Raw genomic sequence first — 17,982 nt, 5'->3', positions numbered from 1 at the left:
GACTCGGTCCAGGCAGCCTCTACAACAGTCCACTTAAAGGACAAAGCAGACAGAAAGGGACCCACAGTCTCAACGTATAAGTGATGTACAGTATCACTGGAAATTAAAAAAGATGGGGAACACTGTACTTAATAGGAATACATGTGGTTAGGAAGAGATACTTCATTAGCCCTTTGGGATAGAGGCTGAGGCCTCCAACTGGCATGCTGAATGGCTGGACAAGGAGCTTTTGCTAGGAGCAGAGTGGGGCATTAGGTTTGGAACCTGAGATGAACTGTTGGGGCCCACAAAGGAGGTACCACCTCACTGCAGGCTGCAAGAGTGGTCCTTCTTCCCCCAAGTCCCACAGTACTGTCTTTCTAAATAAATGTTGCGTTTCCCTCAACTCCTCCCTGGAAGGCCAGAGAGACTGCTTACAGTCCTGGCTTGGGAAGGAAGCACCAGGTCATTGACCTGCCCTCAGTGGCAACATGTCTCGGCCCATTCCTGATGTAAAAGGCAGATTACAGTACAAGTGCCACGTGGCATTACATTACTTTCAGATTATAAGAGCCAAGGATGTCCAGATAAGAGATGTTAAGTTACTGTGATCAAGGGAGGCTTTGAAGAGATGGGGTTGGGGTGCGTGTTCCCTGTGGGTGTTTGTGCAAGGAAGAGAAGAGTGATTAACTGAATGAGGGCGCCCAGCAGGATGAAGGCTGTGCTCCTCGGGCACGCGCCTCTCCCTCCGAGCACTCGTGCTCTGCGGAGGGTGGAAGGACAATCTTCAGAAGCCAAGCAGTGGATGGCTACTCCTCAGCTGAGAATCAAGTCAGCAGCTATGATCGGTCCCATTAAGGTAAGACTGACCTGGGCCTTAACTGTAAGACCAAGCTGATGATAACATTGACCCTAAACTTTGAGTATCTGCCTTGACTGATTTCTATTCTAAGTAGCATGGTGGCCCTCACCATTTCAGAATCTTAGACTTTGACAAGACCCTAGACATCTGACCCAAACTCTCACAGCTGGGATCATCCCCACCCTATCCCTAACAGGCCAGAGAGGCAGCTCACATTAATATTTCTTCAAGGTTTATCTTCTAGCTCAAAGTACCCTAGTTTCTCTTTCCTAACCCCCAGGGAATGCATATGCAAGCTCTTCCTTATCTTGGTGGTTGACTAGCACTAGCACGACGGGACCCGTCTTTATGTCCTTCCCTGCCTCCAAGGCTGGGTGGGAATGGTGGTTACAGGCTCTTAAGAGACCTGATGCTAGGATTCAGCACAGGTGAAATAAGGCCCTGGGCTGTATGGAAGGAACTGGGCTGGGCCTTACTTATCTCTTCCGAAATTTTAGGATGAATTTGAAGCTCCTGACAGATTGTTCTAGGGAAACATGGCAACTGTGTCATGAGCTCAGCATGTACCCCGTTTGAGTCAACAACAGGGCCTCACAGCACTTCACCTCCTTCTCCAACTCTCTTGGGTATGTGACGTCACCGGGTGAGAGCACCAGATGCCACTTCACCTTGGCCCATCCAGGGGCAGCCAGGGAGAAGACAAGGCCAGGTGTTGGTCATCTCTCTCAATCCGGCAAGAGGTGTTTGAGAGGTGAAGGGAGAGCAGAGGACCAGAGGCTGAGACATTAAAAATGTTGGGACTCTTACACGAACCCTCTCCCTCTCTACCCACTAGAGCCTTTTACAGGCATGTAAAACCAGGTGGTGATGGACAGGCTATGGGGTGGGGTTGCTGGAAGTAGTCTCTCAAATAATGTTTCTACCCCAAGGTCACTAAAACTGGGGGCTAATATTGCTAGGGACAGTGTGATTATAGGGGCTAGAGAGAGAAGTTGCTATTACAGAGAAATATGAAACTCTTCATATATAGAAAAGCCAATTTATATAGTCCCCAGGCTTGAGGAGGAGAAAGCACTTACGTTCTACCCTAAACGGGACTCCCAGGACCAACAGCGGGTCCCAGATGACATATGGGGTGGAGCTAACCCCCATGCCTCAGACCACGTTCTTTGCAAAGGGCAGGAGTGGTCTGACTTGCCCTGTACAGGGCCCAGGAGTGACTGCTGGGCTATGGTTTCTGGTGAAGGCTCTGTATCTGGCATGTAGGGCATCTCATCCCTCAAGTACTCATTTTTTAGGGTAGGTGACTATGAGCACTGAGCACAGGGGAGAGAGTAAAATAGGTGAGAAGGAAAGCAATAGGCTTATTTACTTTAAAGCATTCTCAACAAGATACTGGAAACATGCTCTTGGCCATGGAATACAGGAATGTCTTCTCCCTCCACCCTGGCCCCCGTCATCAAAGCCCACCCTTAAATGAAGGCAAAACTAAATGTCCAGGTGCTGGTCCTGCCCTTGTTGGCTGGCCCTCTAGAAAGAATGGCCCACTCTAACAAAGCGTGCCTGGGCCCCTCGGAGCCACCTAGGCTACCACCTAGGTCTGTGTGGCTCGCTCCCACCATGAAGGGCCGTCTCAGGGTCGCTGACTCCTGCCTGGGTAAAAACGGCATGGATCAGACAGGCTCAACAACTCCTTATGTATTTTTCAAAGTGCTTTTGTTGCATGTTTCATTTTCTGCTATACATGGCAATAATATTTGTTGCTTTGGTCTGTACAAAAAGTCTGTGAGGGAGGTAAAACAGATGTCATCTAAACAAACAAACAATAAATACAGAAAACTATCTATCTGGTCCTGAGTCCCTCAGACAACAGCGAGAGCCTGAACAACTCAGGTCTTTTGATTCATAGTCCAAATCTATGCCATATTATCACCTTTCAAGCTGTCACTTAAATACATTAAATACCGGGAGTGAATGTTCAGGAGTCCTACCATGAGGCTGAATATCATTGCTTTTTAAAAGAGAATCTGAAAGGTCCCAGCAACTCATATATAGGAAGCTATTTATTTCCTATAGAAAACACCAAAAAAATAAAATAAAATAAAATAAAATTTAAAAACAGAAAGAAAACAAACAGAAGGTGGTGCCCCCCAAGGCAGGCAGTTATGAACAGGGCAGGACATCTAGTTGCTGGAGTGGCAACAGGAACATCGTTAACAATGGAATATTAAAAAAAATAGTTTTCTTTTCAAACTGTAACCTGTGGTAAAACATAGAAAAATGTACTAAACGGCCTGGTATAAAACAGAGTAAAATTTTCAAATGAGCCCAGGGAGAAAGCACGATGCTGAAGAGATGGGGTACAAGGGAAGAGAAAAGATTTCATACAAAACTACCTATTACAATACAGAAAAAAGTATAAAATGTTCCTACTCTGGAACTTAAGTACAAAAATGACACTGGCATTGGATCATTTCACTATCTAGCCTGAGGAACGCCCAGAGGGTGGGGGAGATGCTTAAAAAGAACAAAAGGAGTAGCAGTTTTTTAATCTCAAGTTGATCAGTCCAAATTCCACCCGTTTTCCAGTTGAAAATCTCACCTGCCTCTGTGACCTTTATCCCTAAGCCAAAGTTCACCCAGGTCCCAAAATATTCTGTTAGGAAGTCCCAACACCCTGCACACAGGGGCTGGGATCTGTGCGTGCTGGAGCTAAATTTGGAAAATGAAAATAAATCTACAGGCTGAAATGGTGAACACATTCAGCCTTAAAAAAAAAATCCCTGTGAAATATATATATATATTAAATTCTCTGTGGTTAGAAACATATTTAAACTAACTAGCCACAGACCAAACTAGACTTGCATTCATCCAATGCTGGAATTTTATGCTAAAGACTGAGGTCCTTCTTCTTGGTCAGAAGTAGGCGGCAGTGAAAGTGGTGCCTTGTTGCTCCACTAAACCGCTCCCTGGGTGGGTCTTCCCCATATCATGTGTTGTGAGCACATGCAAACCCCTGCTTTTAAGGAAAGGACTGCCTGGGACTTTGGGGTCCACCCAGGGCTCATATGTTGCGCCTCAGGATGGAAGGAAGCTACAGATGATAAAACAGCCTTTTCTAGCAGACAGATTTCACCAAGGGGCATATAAATAGGAAAAGTCCTAGAAGAGGGACTTATGCACACACCCCAAAGTCCGGTTTACAGTCACTTTCCTGATAAAACACCTTGAAAATTGTGTGTGTGTATGTGTGCGTGTGTATGCTGGTGGTTTTTATCCCTAACTTTTTTGCCCATGCCCTTTTGCAACCTCTTAGTAAGGCCTAACAACAAGAGTTTTATATGAAACCAAGAGTCTTTCCAAGCTTCTCTCAGCCCCCTTAATTGGGGACTGAGTGAGGCTGGTGCCCTTTGAAAACAAGATGGCAGAACTGAAGAAGTGAAAAGCAGTCTCTCTCTTCAGCTTAGGGATGTCCTTCACCCCTTTCACAGCACCGAAGTTTCTTGCAAAAATAGTATCTGAGATACAAAAGGAAAGGCAGATGTGCTTGTGAATGCATCTCGCCAGGGCCTGGTCCAGGATCAAGGGCTTTACAAGAACAGAGGGTTGGGAGCAGCTGTTTCCACCGTCTCTGGCTGCAGACAACAAAGAGCAGGTCCCCTACAATGTCAATGTCTGCTGAGACAGTCTTCACAAGAGCTTCCGGTGGAGGATCTCCCAGACCATCCGCTTCCGGAAGTATGGCATGTGTTGCTGTAGGGACACAGAGACACCCTTAATTTTCTTTTCTTTTTTCTTTTTAAAAAAGATTTTATTTATTTATTTTTTTAGAGAGGGGAAGGGAGACAGAAAGAGAGGGAGAGAAACATCAATGTGTGATTGCCTCTCATGCATCCTGCACTGGGGACCTGGCCCACAACCCAGGCATGTGCCCTGACTGGGAATCGAACCAGCGACCCTTTGGTTTGCAGGGAGGCACTCGTTCCACTGAGCTATACCAGCCAGGGCATAATTTTCATTTCTTCTGTCCAGACCCAATATTCCTTCCCCATACTCCTTTCCTCCTTGAGGTTTTCAATTAAAATAGTCTCAGTTGCATTTCTGGTCTTTCAAATTTCTCATTCCTGATTACATGTGATATTTTTTCCTTTCCATTGCTTTTTTCTATTGCCATCTCTACTGCTCTTTTCCACTGTTGTCGCCTTAGAAGTTTTATTGGGCATTGCCAGGCATCCCCAGGCTATACCAAAATGTCTCTAAGAATTCTGAGAATGATGTCTATCAAGTCCTCTACACTGAAATTGTAAGATGATGCAAGATCTGAGGCCTGAAATCTACCAGTCACTTTTTAGAGGAAGAGTTATGGAAACTACAAGAGTCAGTTCCACTAAAGGGCTATGGTGGAAAAATCCAATAAAGCCATTACATTCAAACAGAAGTAAAGAATTAGTTAAGGCTACCAAACCTGACTGCTAACCAAATAAAGGGAAACTGAAGAAAACAGCTCTGGTTCCAGTTCTCTGTTTCTCACAGGGTGTGATGGGCAGAGAAGAAGCTCTGCTACTAACCAGAACTCCTAGACTTTAACATGTGATATATGGGAACCCAGAACATGACCTATTATCATCTTTCTTCTTCTTGTGATGTGGCAGGCGGAAACCACTGGTGTTATAAGCTATAGGACAAAGCAGAGCTCCCTAAACAGAGCCAAGTGGAGAGAAAAACCCCTATCGGACACCTGAAGACAGGGTAGACACAGAGCCCCCTCCCTCCTGAAGCCTCAGCCCACCTGTGTGAAGTTGATTGGTCTGTCTTTGGTAATGCAGTCAGCGTATTTGCAGGCGAACATCCCACAATCACTTCCATTCATCTGCTGTGGAATTTCCTGAAAGACCAAAAACAACAAAAAGATGACACCTTCCCAAGATTCCTTCCTTCTTATTAGATTATAAATAAGAACCAAAGGATATAGATTTTATAGGTTTCTCTGAATTTTGAAGAAATGCCCCTTGTTTCCCACTCAGAACAACATAGGCTCAGAGAAAAAATATAGCTTCTCAGATTATGCCTGTGTCCTTCACCTTAACTGCACAGGCAACTATCTTAGATTTCCACAGCACCTAAGGGTGTAAAAGCTGCTCCCTCCCACAAAGGCCAAGCAATCAGCAAACATGTCCCGCAGGAGTGAAATGCTTAGCAAAACAGCTGGGCATTTAGAAAACCTAGCTTTACATAAGAAACACATGACCAGTTTTCCCACAGCTTACTCTATCTTCCCCAAGGAACCACGCCAAGCCAAAGTCAGGCTAGACACTAAGATAGAGAACGTCCCTGGGAATCAAGCAGTTAAATCCTTTTTTGCCAATGACCCTAATGTCGGAATTTTTATCCCATCAAGATAAAATGTACCTGGCTTTTCTTGCTGCAGAGCTGCCAGCCATTGGTGTCAAACTCTTTCCTTTTCTTGTCAATGCTTTCTTGCTTTAGGTATTGCCTAAAGATATTGGGAGAGAATGAGCTGAACTGTGGAGAACTCTGAAGACCGCTGCCACCCAAAAAGTGGCACTGACAATCCTTAGGAAGAGTTTTCATGGGTGCTTCCGAGGAACAGAGTATATAATGCTGGCTGGAGCATCTGTACACTGCTGGGCCTCTTCCGAACGTCCACAATTCACACCCACCACAGGTCAACCCAAAAGACACATGGTCTCTGCCTCTGACACCCAGGTTCCTTCTACCTACTGTTCCTCCTGAAGAACGAGTTTTCATTCTTTTTCTTGGTTTATATGGTCCTTTAGAAATCAATCTAATGGAAGAAGAACGTTCCTCTAGCAATATTGAACTACTTATTTACTATTTTTAGTCTTGAGTCTCCTGTGCAAAAATGCAATCCAAATTAACAATTTGTCGAGTGCATGCCTCATACAGTGCTCTTCTTAAGTGCAAACTGCTCACCATTCTGGAACCTACCCACCTGTATAGTACAGCAAGGGATAAGCATTTTGGAAAGAGAAACAGATGGCGTATAAAGAGATTTGCATTCTGGCTCACAGGTAAGCCACTAACTGATAGGACCTGGGCAAATCAAAATCACCCTGTGGGTCTTGGTATCTTCATCAGAAAAATTAGGTAGGTGGGTTAGATGATTTCTAAGTAGTTTCTACACCGATGTTTATACCTACTATATTTTAGTGTACTAGAATAGTAACTGTTTGCATTAGGGCATATATTTGGTATTATTACATTATCATTAAACTTTACTTACTTAGACATAAAATATCCAGTCTTACTTAACATGAAAATCTCCTTTATTAATCAGTCCACTGAAGGCCCAAAAGAGCTGAGTTCAACAGCTGGAAAACCATATACACCTACACTAAACTCTTCTGTCCTCAACTCCTTACTTACAAGAGGATCCTGCAGGCTTCGGTGTTCATCCCGCCCATAGAGTCGTAATAGGTGATACTCTTCTTTCTAAAGTCTACAACCTAGGAATACAAACAAACAAACAGTGTTGACGATGTGAAGAAGACTGGTTTCTCAGCTTTTCCTTCCCCGAAATCTTTCGCCAGATTGCCTGTGAAATCGTAACAAGTTTGATTAACTGACACTTCACATCACACCATGCTTAATCTGCAGAAGACAGAGAACAGGGGGATTATTTACATAGAACTATAGTGGGGGCTGATCAACTGGTGGCCCCATTAATTCCCCTAAAACCTTTTTCTGTATTCAGGGTCCCCACCTACAATGTGGGCAACAGTGAAGACACAATATGTTCTCCAAAGAATGTAAATTGACTAAGATTATTTCCACAGTTTCAGAAAGATAGTAACAGATTCTGGGTATTATTTAATCACCTGGAGAATTTCCTTTGGCTTTATGCTCTTTAAAGTGTAATTCACAATAGTCTGTGAAACAACTCTTATACTTTCATTAATACTTTAAGCTAATATATCCATGTTCTCAGAGTCATAAAAATATTAAGTTACTAAGTATGCAAGGAAAGTCATGATTAGGGAGAAAGTAATAGTCACAGGATATGAATTGGCAGCATCATTAAGAAGTCACTTTTTATGCAAGTTTTAATAAGCTGAGCTAAGGTTTTATTTTGATTCTCCTGCCTTGTAGTTTATTGATGTTCTTAAAAATAATTCCAAAATTGCCAAGCATCATCTAAGTAGAAGTGAAAGAAATAAGGGATCTAACTAAAAAGTCCTCCGTAGAAATCCCTCTAATGGAGGGAATTGTTTTTGTTTAGGGAAATACCGTGAAGACACATGTAGGTTTTAAAAGATGGAACAGAGAGGCTGAAAAGACAGATCCAGTAGAGGGATTATTGAATTGCTCTGCATAATAGAGAGGATGGTAGTGTAAAATAAGAAAAGTCACTTTTTCTCCCCATGCTTTGCCTGAGGCTCCTTAGACTTATAAGTCCTTTTTAAATATTTCCAGAAAAGGAAATTCCACAGCTTTCTTAAAAGTTCTAAGTATTTATCTATCTGATTTTTAGCCAAGGAAACCCTACTCTTCTTTCAATCACCAAGTGAAGATGTAGAACTAATACTCACTACTCTGTATATTCTATAACTACACAAATTTCTTTTAAATTTTATAAAAAACAAAAGGGTACTCACAGCAAGACACCAGTGCACTCCCAGGTGAATGGGCACCAACAGAATGTCAGCAGAAAATACATCCACTTTCTTTGTCCAGCGTTTCACAGCCTGGTAACCAGCTGTTTTTAACTTAGTGAAAAAAAAGGTATTAAATGCATGTACACTTGGCAATCCCTTCTCTTTACTTCGCTCCATCAGCATATTCATGTAGAAATTGATGATCTGTGGAAAGAAATCATATGTATTAAAACAGACACGCAGGCCTTTCCTAATAGTTGTGTTATATGAAAGGAAAGCAGCTGCTGTATTGTACAGCATATGCCACTGTTCCCTCATCATTCAGTTCAGACTCGAACACCCAACAGCCTCATGTTCCTATATCGAATTCTGACTAGCAGGGAGGAGAACTGAGATGGTTATAACTAGTGAAAACAAAAAGCTGAGATGATATATATGATGGGGTAGGGACACAGATGCTGGCCAGAAGACTGAGGATTAGTTTAAAAGACTGCAGAACGAGGAGGAAGAGATCCTTGAAGGTGAGACTTAGAGGAAAACGAAGGAGGACAAGCAGTTTAATGAAGTACATTAGTAGTAACTTTAACCTTCTGGGACTTTGTGAACAATTTAAATAAATCTTGAGATTAGTTACAGTCTAGTGTTAAAAGACTAAGACCAAGAGTTCAGTTCTTCTATGTGGGTCACCTGGTTTTACCCAAAGATAGAAAACTGCTTCAGTGCTCAAGACTGCCTTTTAGCCCAATAAGCTCCCTTGCAGAGGCAAACTGCTTTGGTTTCAAGCAGACCTGAGTGACAGGGGAAGTCATCAATTATACCGGACAAAACACCTGTAAACTGACAGTAGCTCACCAATGTCACCTTTTATAGAGACACACTTGAATGTAGTATAAAAACCTATGTAACACGAGACCTGAAAGTAAAGTCACAGACATGAAGATTAAAATTACCCCAGAATCTATATAGTTAGCTTTCTCATTTTTGTTGATTCCATTTATGACTTCAATGTCAAGTGTAAGTGAAAGAAATTAAAATGCTTGATATAGGAAATAAGTGACTTTTTCTGTTAATGAAGCAATGTGTTCTCTAATAGTGACTATGCTGTCTACGGTGCCTTTAGGTCCAGGACTCCTTGGTGCTGAGGTCTGAAAGTTACTGGGCCGGAAGTTACTGCATCCTTACTTTATGTGGTCAGATGAGGCCAGGCCAGTGTCTGTCAACTGCAAGGAATGAATGGGCTAACTGATCCACAGCTTGGAAATATGACTAAGAAAACAGGCACATTTTTCAGAATGCTTTTTGGGGAATGGGAAAATGCCCCCGGCCTTTGACAAATATTTACACATTAGGATGCCAGAGTAATGAGCTACTGCCCAACAGTAGGCAACTACATACCCGGCAGGCAGCAGGGACCACTGCCAGGAACACACCAGAGCATGGTCTAGACTAGAGAAAGGGCCTATAGATGGGGATGCCTAGGCAGTTGCAGGGAAACCACACTTGCCATGAGGCAGAACAAGGTGGGGAGGGGAGGCTAGGGGTGAAGACAGACACTGTTCTGTCTGTATCTCTGAAGACTGCGCAATAGGCCCAGCAGGCCCAGGACTCAGATTGTGGCTAATTCTCTGTCTAGTGTAATGCCCAATTGATAACTAGAACTCAGTTATTTTAAATAATGATAATGATCAAGACACAATTAGGATTACAGATTTCCCAATCTAGTTTCCAATCTAACTCTGCCCCCAAGGATAATGGTGCTAATACTTCTAGGAATGAAGGCAGCCAGGAATACAGGAGGGTCCGCCCAGCAAGCACACATTTTCAGGCTGTAAACTACATTACGCAGTGAGAGAAAGTACCAGCAAGGCCACTGATTCCTCTGGTATTCTCCCCACCCCACAATATTAGCCATGTTATGAGGCTAAACCCTTCAGTCCAAGGGGTGAAGTGAACAGGCAGATACCTGCCAGTCACTCGAAGCCAAACCTTTCATGGGGCAGACAAATTATCTATTTTAACAGGCAGTAAGGACTCAAGGGAAAGGTGGGAGGAAATCAGGCAGAGGGTAAGGACAGTCAAGCACATGATAGCCACAAAGATATCTCTTCCCCAGGTGCCCATAAAAGTAATTATGACCTTTGGGATAATTACTCTGAAGTAAAAAAGGATGACATGAATAAACACCATCTCTACACGACTGGCCCAATTTTTACAAGGAAAGAGTTATCAGAGCAATGAAGTTTAGCTAGACTTAGCCAGACTTGTTTGGTTTACTTTTATTTTTATTTTTTATTTTTAAAGAGTTGACTATAAAGCTAAAGACCAACCCAGGTGAACAGAAAGAGAGACCTAGCAGTCAGCATACCTATAAGGAGCCTTCTTCCACGCTTTAGCTCTGCCTCCAACAGACGTTTCTCCACGGAGAAGGAAATGGCCTCCTCCAAAGTCAGCTCATTAATTAGCTCTAAGGAATAATGTGGGTTTTTTTCATTTCCCTGTATCCCAGTAGGAGGGAGTGTGGTGGCCTCAATGTTCCCTCCCATTAGCTGAGAATGTATAATCTGACATCTGAGGCAGAATTTAGATCCAAGTTTCTCCCCTCAGTTTTTTAGCTATTACTCTGTCCAAACGAGGAAAATTGGCCATAGTTCAGCCAAGACACAATTACATAAAAAAAATAATAATAAAAGCTAGGAATTAGAGAACAAAAAGAATCCTACATGTCATCTCACAGAGGAGAGCTGAAGATGAAGGAAAAAGAAATGAGAGAAGGGATCACAGTGCTTAAGATGAAAACTGAGCAGAGATGTGTCAGAGCATTTGCTTGTATTTTATGAAGGCAACGGTCCCTCCCCTCCCACAGCAAGAGCCTTGCTGCACACAAGGCTCGCAGCTCCAGAAGATTTTGAGCTCCTTCGGAAATGGGGAGCTAAAAGTAGCAAATCAGGCACAGGGCTGATTTGTCTTGCCAATATATCAGCACCTGAGCGTGACCACAGGTGTTAGTCCACTTGTCACTCTCTGGAACCCACACTTGCCTCTGTTGCTTGCTGCGGCTCCTGGTGCCTAAGGAGCTGCCCTTCCTGCTGCCTTCGCGGCCTCAGTCATGAGCGCCTGCTTGTCTATGCAGCCCCGTTTGGGGGTAGGACGGCTGTTTATAGTGTCTTATTCCTTTGTGATTTTATTTGAAGAGCTGCCAGGCCCAAGCTGAAACAAAGCTTCTCTTTAAAAGAAAAGCCTACAATGTTTTCAAACTAAGGACTCAATCCTTTTCCTGTATGTTACCACAATGACATAAATGGCCACTACTATTTGTATCTCCTTCTTACCCAGTAAACCAGCCAAGCCATTGTTTTCTCATGCAATTAGAAGTAAAACATCTCCCTTAGTAGTCTTCACTTTTAACCCTTCCCAATTTTACATTCTGAACCATAATAATTGGCTTAAGAAAAAAATGTTCTTGGAGTCTTGGGCATGATGGTGCTCCTGAGCAGAGACCAATGTAATTTTAGGGAAAACAAAGCTGTTTCCCCTATTTTACCTCTTTAGATTTTTCATTTTGATCTTCCGTTCTGATTTTTAAATTAAATCTATCCTAGCCAACCACAAAGCCCAAAAGAATAACCAAGCAGCAGCACTTGAATATCATGAGCAAGAAGGTCATTCACTTCTAAGATTTAAACTAATAATATTATAAAAACCAAAACAGCAGACTTCAGGAAAGTAATGTGTATTGCATCCCTCTCTGTGAACATGTACACAGAATTTTTTCACATGCAAATTTAAGCAAAAATCATTAGAATTACTGCTGAAGTTTTAGAGAAAGACAGGCAGGTAACACCTATTTTTATGGAGTCATGACAACTGTTAATCACAATTCTGTGTTATCCCACATGAATCCCTGGTTAATTAAAAGGACTAGTTCTATTAAGAAACACTTTAATGATGTGGAATCTGCCAATGACTCATGTTAGAAACACTAAAACTTCCATTCTGATCATTTTATTCCACAAGAAAGAGTGCACAGCATATGGCAGACCCAACATATTTCCTTAACTAAGTTATCTCATTTTGCCTAGTTTTTATCCCTTCTTATGCAATCAATTTTTATTCCCTAAGGAAAATTTATTTCCTGTGTTAGGTTTGTCTCGATGGAATTAATGTTTTGCAAGCTGTTTCCTCTCTTTACTAAGTATCACTTAAATTTATCTCTTTCTTGGAAACAATTAGAAAGCTATGACCACTACCAATTTCCCATTTCCATCAAAGATTTGTGTTCTGAAAGTCAGAATGCCAGACAAAGAGTTATGTGCTCTGATTCTAGACCCCGATTCTGCAGTATAAATCAGATGACCTTGCCATATGAGGCCTGTCTGGAAAAAGTCCAGCCATTGTTTATATAATAAGAATGGTTTGCATGACATTGATGTAACCTGGCAGCCAAGGAGTAGACTGGAATGCACATGTGTGAACAATGACAATTTCACTGTACTACTCAGTGGGGGCAGTAGATGCCATTGAGTGAAAATATGTACTATGTGGCTGTTGCATTCAAAATGACTGAGGGAGTAGACAATGAACCTGCATCAAAATTTGCATTAAGCTTGAACATTCCTTCATGGAAACTATTCCGATGTTTCAGAAGGCCACAGCTATGGGCAACTGGTGACTGGCAGCTTCAGCACAACAACATGCCAGCTCATGCATCATGTTTCTTGCAGAGATTTTTGGTGAAACATCAAATCACCCAGGTGACTCAGCCCCTCTACAGCCCAGATATGATACCCTGTGACTTCTGGCTTTCCCCAAAACTAAAATCACCTTTGAAAGGAAAGAGACTTCAGACCATCGATGAGATTCAGGAAAATACAATGGGGCAGCTGATGGCTACCGGGAGAATTGGGTGAGGTCCCAAGGTGCCTACTTTGACAGGGACTGAGGCATCACTGTCCTATGTACACTGCTACTTGTATCTTGTATCTTCTTCAATAAATGCCTCTATTTTTTCATTGTACATGGCTAGACACCTTCTGGACAGATATGTACATCCCTGCTAAAGTCATCTTACTTCTCTGCTATCAAGGAAGAATTCTTTCTCTATACACAAGGCTATGATGAATTAGCTGTATAGCTAAGCTTAATAGCTAAGATATCTCTTTTCTTTCAAAGATGAGACTTTACAAAATAGGCAACTAGTCTTCCTGTAGCTGTGTCATTCATGTTGTTACAGTCTGCTATGTAGATTCTACCTTAATTCCTTCTGCACCCATATTTGTTACAAGTCTTTCCCTCATGTCTTTTCCCCAACCAGTAAAGTTAGATATACAGTATTCCAACGTATTCTAAGAGTCTAATGCTTTTGCATTTTGGAAACAACCTCTACATGGTATGAACCCCATAGTACCTTGTTTAATTCTGCAAGTAACTAATCAAATGTCTTTCAGAAATATTAAAAACTGAAAGCATTTCCACTGTTCTTCATTCCTTTGTATAAATTAAATTTTCTACCTGTTTTCCTTCTGCCTGAAGAACATCCTTTAATATTTCTTATAGTACAGGTCTGCTGGAGATCAGTTATCTCAGCATTTGTTTGTTTGAACAGTATAGCTTTTTTTTTTAAAGTTATTTGCTGGGTATAGAATCCAGGTTGCCAAGTTTCTTAAAAATTCCTTTAGTACCTTAAAGATGTAACTATACTGTCTTCTGACTTACATGGTTTCATAAAGATTTTTGTCCCTCTGTATATTAATAATCTATTTTCCTCTAGTTCCTGTTATTATTTTTATCTTTTTAAAATTATATTTTAATAATTATGCTTCTACAGTTGTCCCAAATTTCCTCCCTTCACCCCCCTCCACCCAGCAACCCACACTCAGGCAATCCCCACACCACTGTTCATGCCCATGGATCACGTGTATAGGCTCTTTGGCTACTGGATTCCCTATGCTGTACTTTACATCCCCATGGCTATTCTGTAACTACCTATTTGTACTTTTTTTTTTTAGAAAGTCACCTTTCCTTTTTTTAAAGATTTTATTTATTTATTTTTAGAGAGGGGAAGGGAGGGAGAAAGAGAGAGAGACATCAATGTGTGGTTGCCTCTCACATGGCCCCCACTGGGGACATGGCCTGCAACCCAGGCATGTGCCCTGACTGGGAATCGAACCTGCGATGCTTTGGTTCACAGCCCACACTCAATCCACTGAGCTACGCCAGCCAGGGGCTCCTATTTGTATTTCTTAATCCCCTCACCTCTTCACCCATTTCTCCATACCCTCCTACCATCTGGCAACTATTAAATGTATCCACAATCCTGTTGCCACTCTTCTTGTTTGCTTAGTTTGTTTTTTAGATTCAAATGTTCATAGATATGTATTTTTTGCCATTTTATTATTTATAGTTTTGATCTTCTTTTATTTAAATAAGTCCCTTTAACATTTCATATAATGGTTTGATAATGATGAACTCCTTTAGTCTTTGCTTATCTGGGAAGCTCTTTATCTGCCCTTCAATTCTAAATGATAGGTTTGCTGGGTAGAACAATCTTGGTTGTAGATCCCTGCTTTTCATGACTTTGAATATTTCTTGCCAATCACTTCTAGCCTGCAAAGTTTCTTTTGAGAAATCAGCTGACAGTCTTATGGGAACTCCCCTGTAGGTAACTAACTGCTTTTCTCTTGCTGCTTTTAAGATTCTGTCTTCAACCTTTGGCATTTTCATTATGATGCGTCTTAGAGTGGTCCTCTTTGTATCCATCTTGTTTGGGACTCTGGGCTTCCTGGACTTGCATGTCTTATGTTCTTCACCAAATTAGGGAAGTTTTCTTTCAAGTAGATTATTTTTTTCAAGCAGATTTCCAATTTCTTGCTCTTTCTCTTCTCCTTCTGGCACCCCTATGATGCAAATATTGGACCTCTTAAAGTTGTCCCACAGGCTGCTTATATCATCCTCATTTCTTGGGGGGGGATTCTTTTTTCTTCTTGTTCTGACTGGGGTTTTTGCTTCCTTATGTTACAAAACATTGATTTGATTTTCAGCTTCATCCACTCTACTGTTGTTTCCCTGTAAATTGTTCTTTCTTTCAATTAGTGCATCCTTTGTTTCTGACTGGATCTTTTTTATGCTGCTGAGGTCCTCACTAAGTTCCTTGAGCATCCTTATAACTACTGTTTTGAACTTTGCATCTGATTGCTTATCTCCCTTTTGTTGAGTTCTTTTTATGGAATTTTAGTCTGTTCTTTCATTTAGGCCATGTTTCTTTGTCTCCTCATTTTGGTGGCCTCCTTGTGTTTGTTTCTATGTATTAGGTAGGCTGCTATGACTCTCTGTCTTAATGGAGTGGCCTAATGTAGTAGGTGTGTTATAGGGTCCAGTGGCATAGCCTCCCCTATCACCCAAGCTGGGTACTTGAGGTATGCCCTTTGTGTGGGCTGAGTATACCCTCCTCTTGTAGTTAAGTTTTCCTGCTGCTGGCAGGTCAATGGGAGGGATTTACCCAGGCCAGTCAACTGCAAGGACTGGCTGTGACCACTGACAACCAACTTCTGCCCTCTGGGGAGGATCAATTGTGCAAGGGCAGGTTGGTGGTGCTCCAATGTGGTCCATAGCTGTCCACTGTGTGCACAGGCTCTGGCCCTTCCCAGGTGGTGCAATCCAAGGCCAGCCCCTACCTGGGGCCGCCCTTCCAGGGCTATAAAACAATCTGAAATGGCTGCTACTTGTGCTGGGCTTGGAGATTCCCAGGCAAAGCCAAGCTGTGAATCTTGACTGGCTGCTGCTGGTGCCTGGCCTGGAGACACTTAGCATGAGGTACGTGGACTGGGGTTTTATTGAGATCAGGTGTTGGTTGTTTGAGAGGAGTTAGACAGTTGTGAAGTATGATCCAAGAGCAGCCATTCATATGGAAAAGTCACAGTAAACAATTTGGGCAGGCCCATACGTTTTGTGGGATAGAGTCTCAAGGGATCTCCAGGGCAGGGCAGTGTTAGCCAGGTTGACAGCATCTCAGATATGGCAGCCACCTGCCAGTTTTGTGGCTCTGTGTGGGGAGGGCTCAGAAAAGGGACAATGGCCTCTGCCTGCCTTTCTGTTTGGGAGAAAGCTGCCCTCCAGTTCTTGCCTGTATGCCAGTCACTTCAGTTCCTCCCTGTACACTACAGGTGCCTTTCAAGCTGCTAACCCAGTGCTGGAGCTCAGATGGAGTGAATGTAAGTCTATGTGTGAGTTCTTTAAGCGGAACTGCTTGGGACTCCAAAAGTTTCTTCTACCCACTCAATCCCCACTGGTTTTGCAGAAATTATGAGGACTTCTTTATACTGGAACCCTAGTATGGGGGGCCTGGTGTGGAGCTGGGTCTCCTCAATCCTGAAATATCCCTCCTGGATTTTTATCCACCACATGTAGATGTGGAACCAGCCTGTTCTGCATCTCTGCCCCTCCTACCAGTCTGGATGGATGTGGTTTCTTTAATTCCATAGTTGTCAGACTTCCATTCAACTTGAATTCTGATGGTTCTGAGCGATCGTTGTTCTATATTTTAGCTGTAATTTTGATGTGGTTGTACAAGGAGTCGTGCCATGTTTACCTACACTGCCATCTTAACCAGAAGTCTATTATTTTTTTCTTCATTGCTGGTTTTCAGCAATTTGATTATTATATATTTTGGTGTGGTGTTTTTCTACTTGGGGTATGCTGAATTTCTTGGACCTGTTACTATAAATTTTCAAATATGGAAAATCTTCCACCATTGTTTCTTAATTTCTTGTGACAGCCTTTTTACCACACCTTTCCTTCTATGGCTCCAATTACATGCTCAGATTGCCTGATATTGTTCCACGGTTCACTGATGCTCTAGTAATCTTTCTTTAGCGCCTTTTTGCTGAGTTTCACCTGGATGGTTCCTTTGCTCTATCTTCAAGTTCATTCATTTCTTCTGCAGTGTCTAATCTACTAATAATTCCCCATTATGTATGTTATAATTCAGGTACTGTGTTTTTCTACAAGTTTTTTTTTATCTTCCATTTCTCTTCTCATAATGTCTATTTTTCCTTACCTTCCTCCATGTATGGAATATGTTTATAATATCTGTTTTAGTATCTTCTCTGTGTTAAATCTATCATTTTTGTCATTTCTGGGTATTTCTCGTGAATTTTCTCCCCTTGTAATAAGTTGCATTTTCCTTTCACTTTGCATGCCTGGTAATTTCTGACTGGATGCTGGATACTGAGAATTTCATGTTGTTGAGCTTTGTTACCAGAATTTGTTGTATTCCTTTAAATATTGTTGGGTTTTCTTGTGTGATATAGTTAAGTTACTTGGAAGTTTCAAGGTTTTTTTGCCATAGGTCCAGAGCAGCCTTTATTCTAGGGCCAGTTTGGCCCCAATCCTCTTTTGAGGACTCTAGTCAATAGATGCCCTTTGACTTCTCCATTCTTGCTGGTTGGAAGATTACTCTTGGTGCCTGTTTTAGCTCCAAAGTTTCTTCTGATTCGTTTTTCCTCACAG

The 17,982-nt window shown here is 42.1% G+C and overlaps 1 protein-coding gene across 2 annotated transcripts in view; it reads right to left on the bottom strand.

The window, feature by feature from the left end:
• Window positions 1-2,557: 2,557 nt before the first annotated feature.
• Window positions 2,558-17,982, bottom strand: part of SENP1 (SUMO specific peptidase 1) — a 55,145-nt gene continuing 39,720 nt past the window's right edge. For both annotated transcript variants that reach the window (XM_045829426.1, XM_045829427.1), the window contains exons 14-18: window positions 8,479-8,682; window positions 7,250-7,329; window positions 6,251-6,335; window positions 5,631-5,726; window positions 2,558-4,594 (exon numbers count right to left, since the gene is read on the bottom strand). In XM_045829426.1, the coding sequence (XP_045685382.1) occupies window positions 4,532-4,594; window positions 5,631-5,726; window positions 6,251-6,335; window positions 7,250-7,329; window positions 8,479-8,682 (528 nt within the window). In that variant the 3' untranslated portion in view covers window positions 2,558-4,531. The remainder of the gene's footprint in view (window positions 4,595-5,630; window positions 5,727-6,250; window positions 6,336-7,249; window positions 7,330-8,478; window positions 8,683-17,982) is intronic.

The sequence above is a fragment of the Phyllostomus hastatus genome, unplaced genomic scaffold (assembly GCF_019186645.2).
Source record: "Phyllostomus hastatus isolate PE091 unplaced genomic scaffold, TTU_PhHast_1.1 phas_scaffold_93, whole genome shotgun sequence".
NCBI classification, from domain to species: domain Eukaryota; kingdom Metazoa; phylum Chordata; class Mammalia; order Chiroptera; family Phyllostomidae; genus Phyllostomus; species Phyllostomus hastatus.
This window is presented reverse-complemented; position numbering and strand designations above follow the sequence as displayed.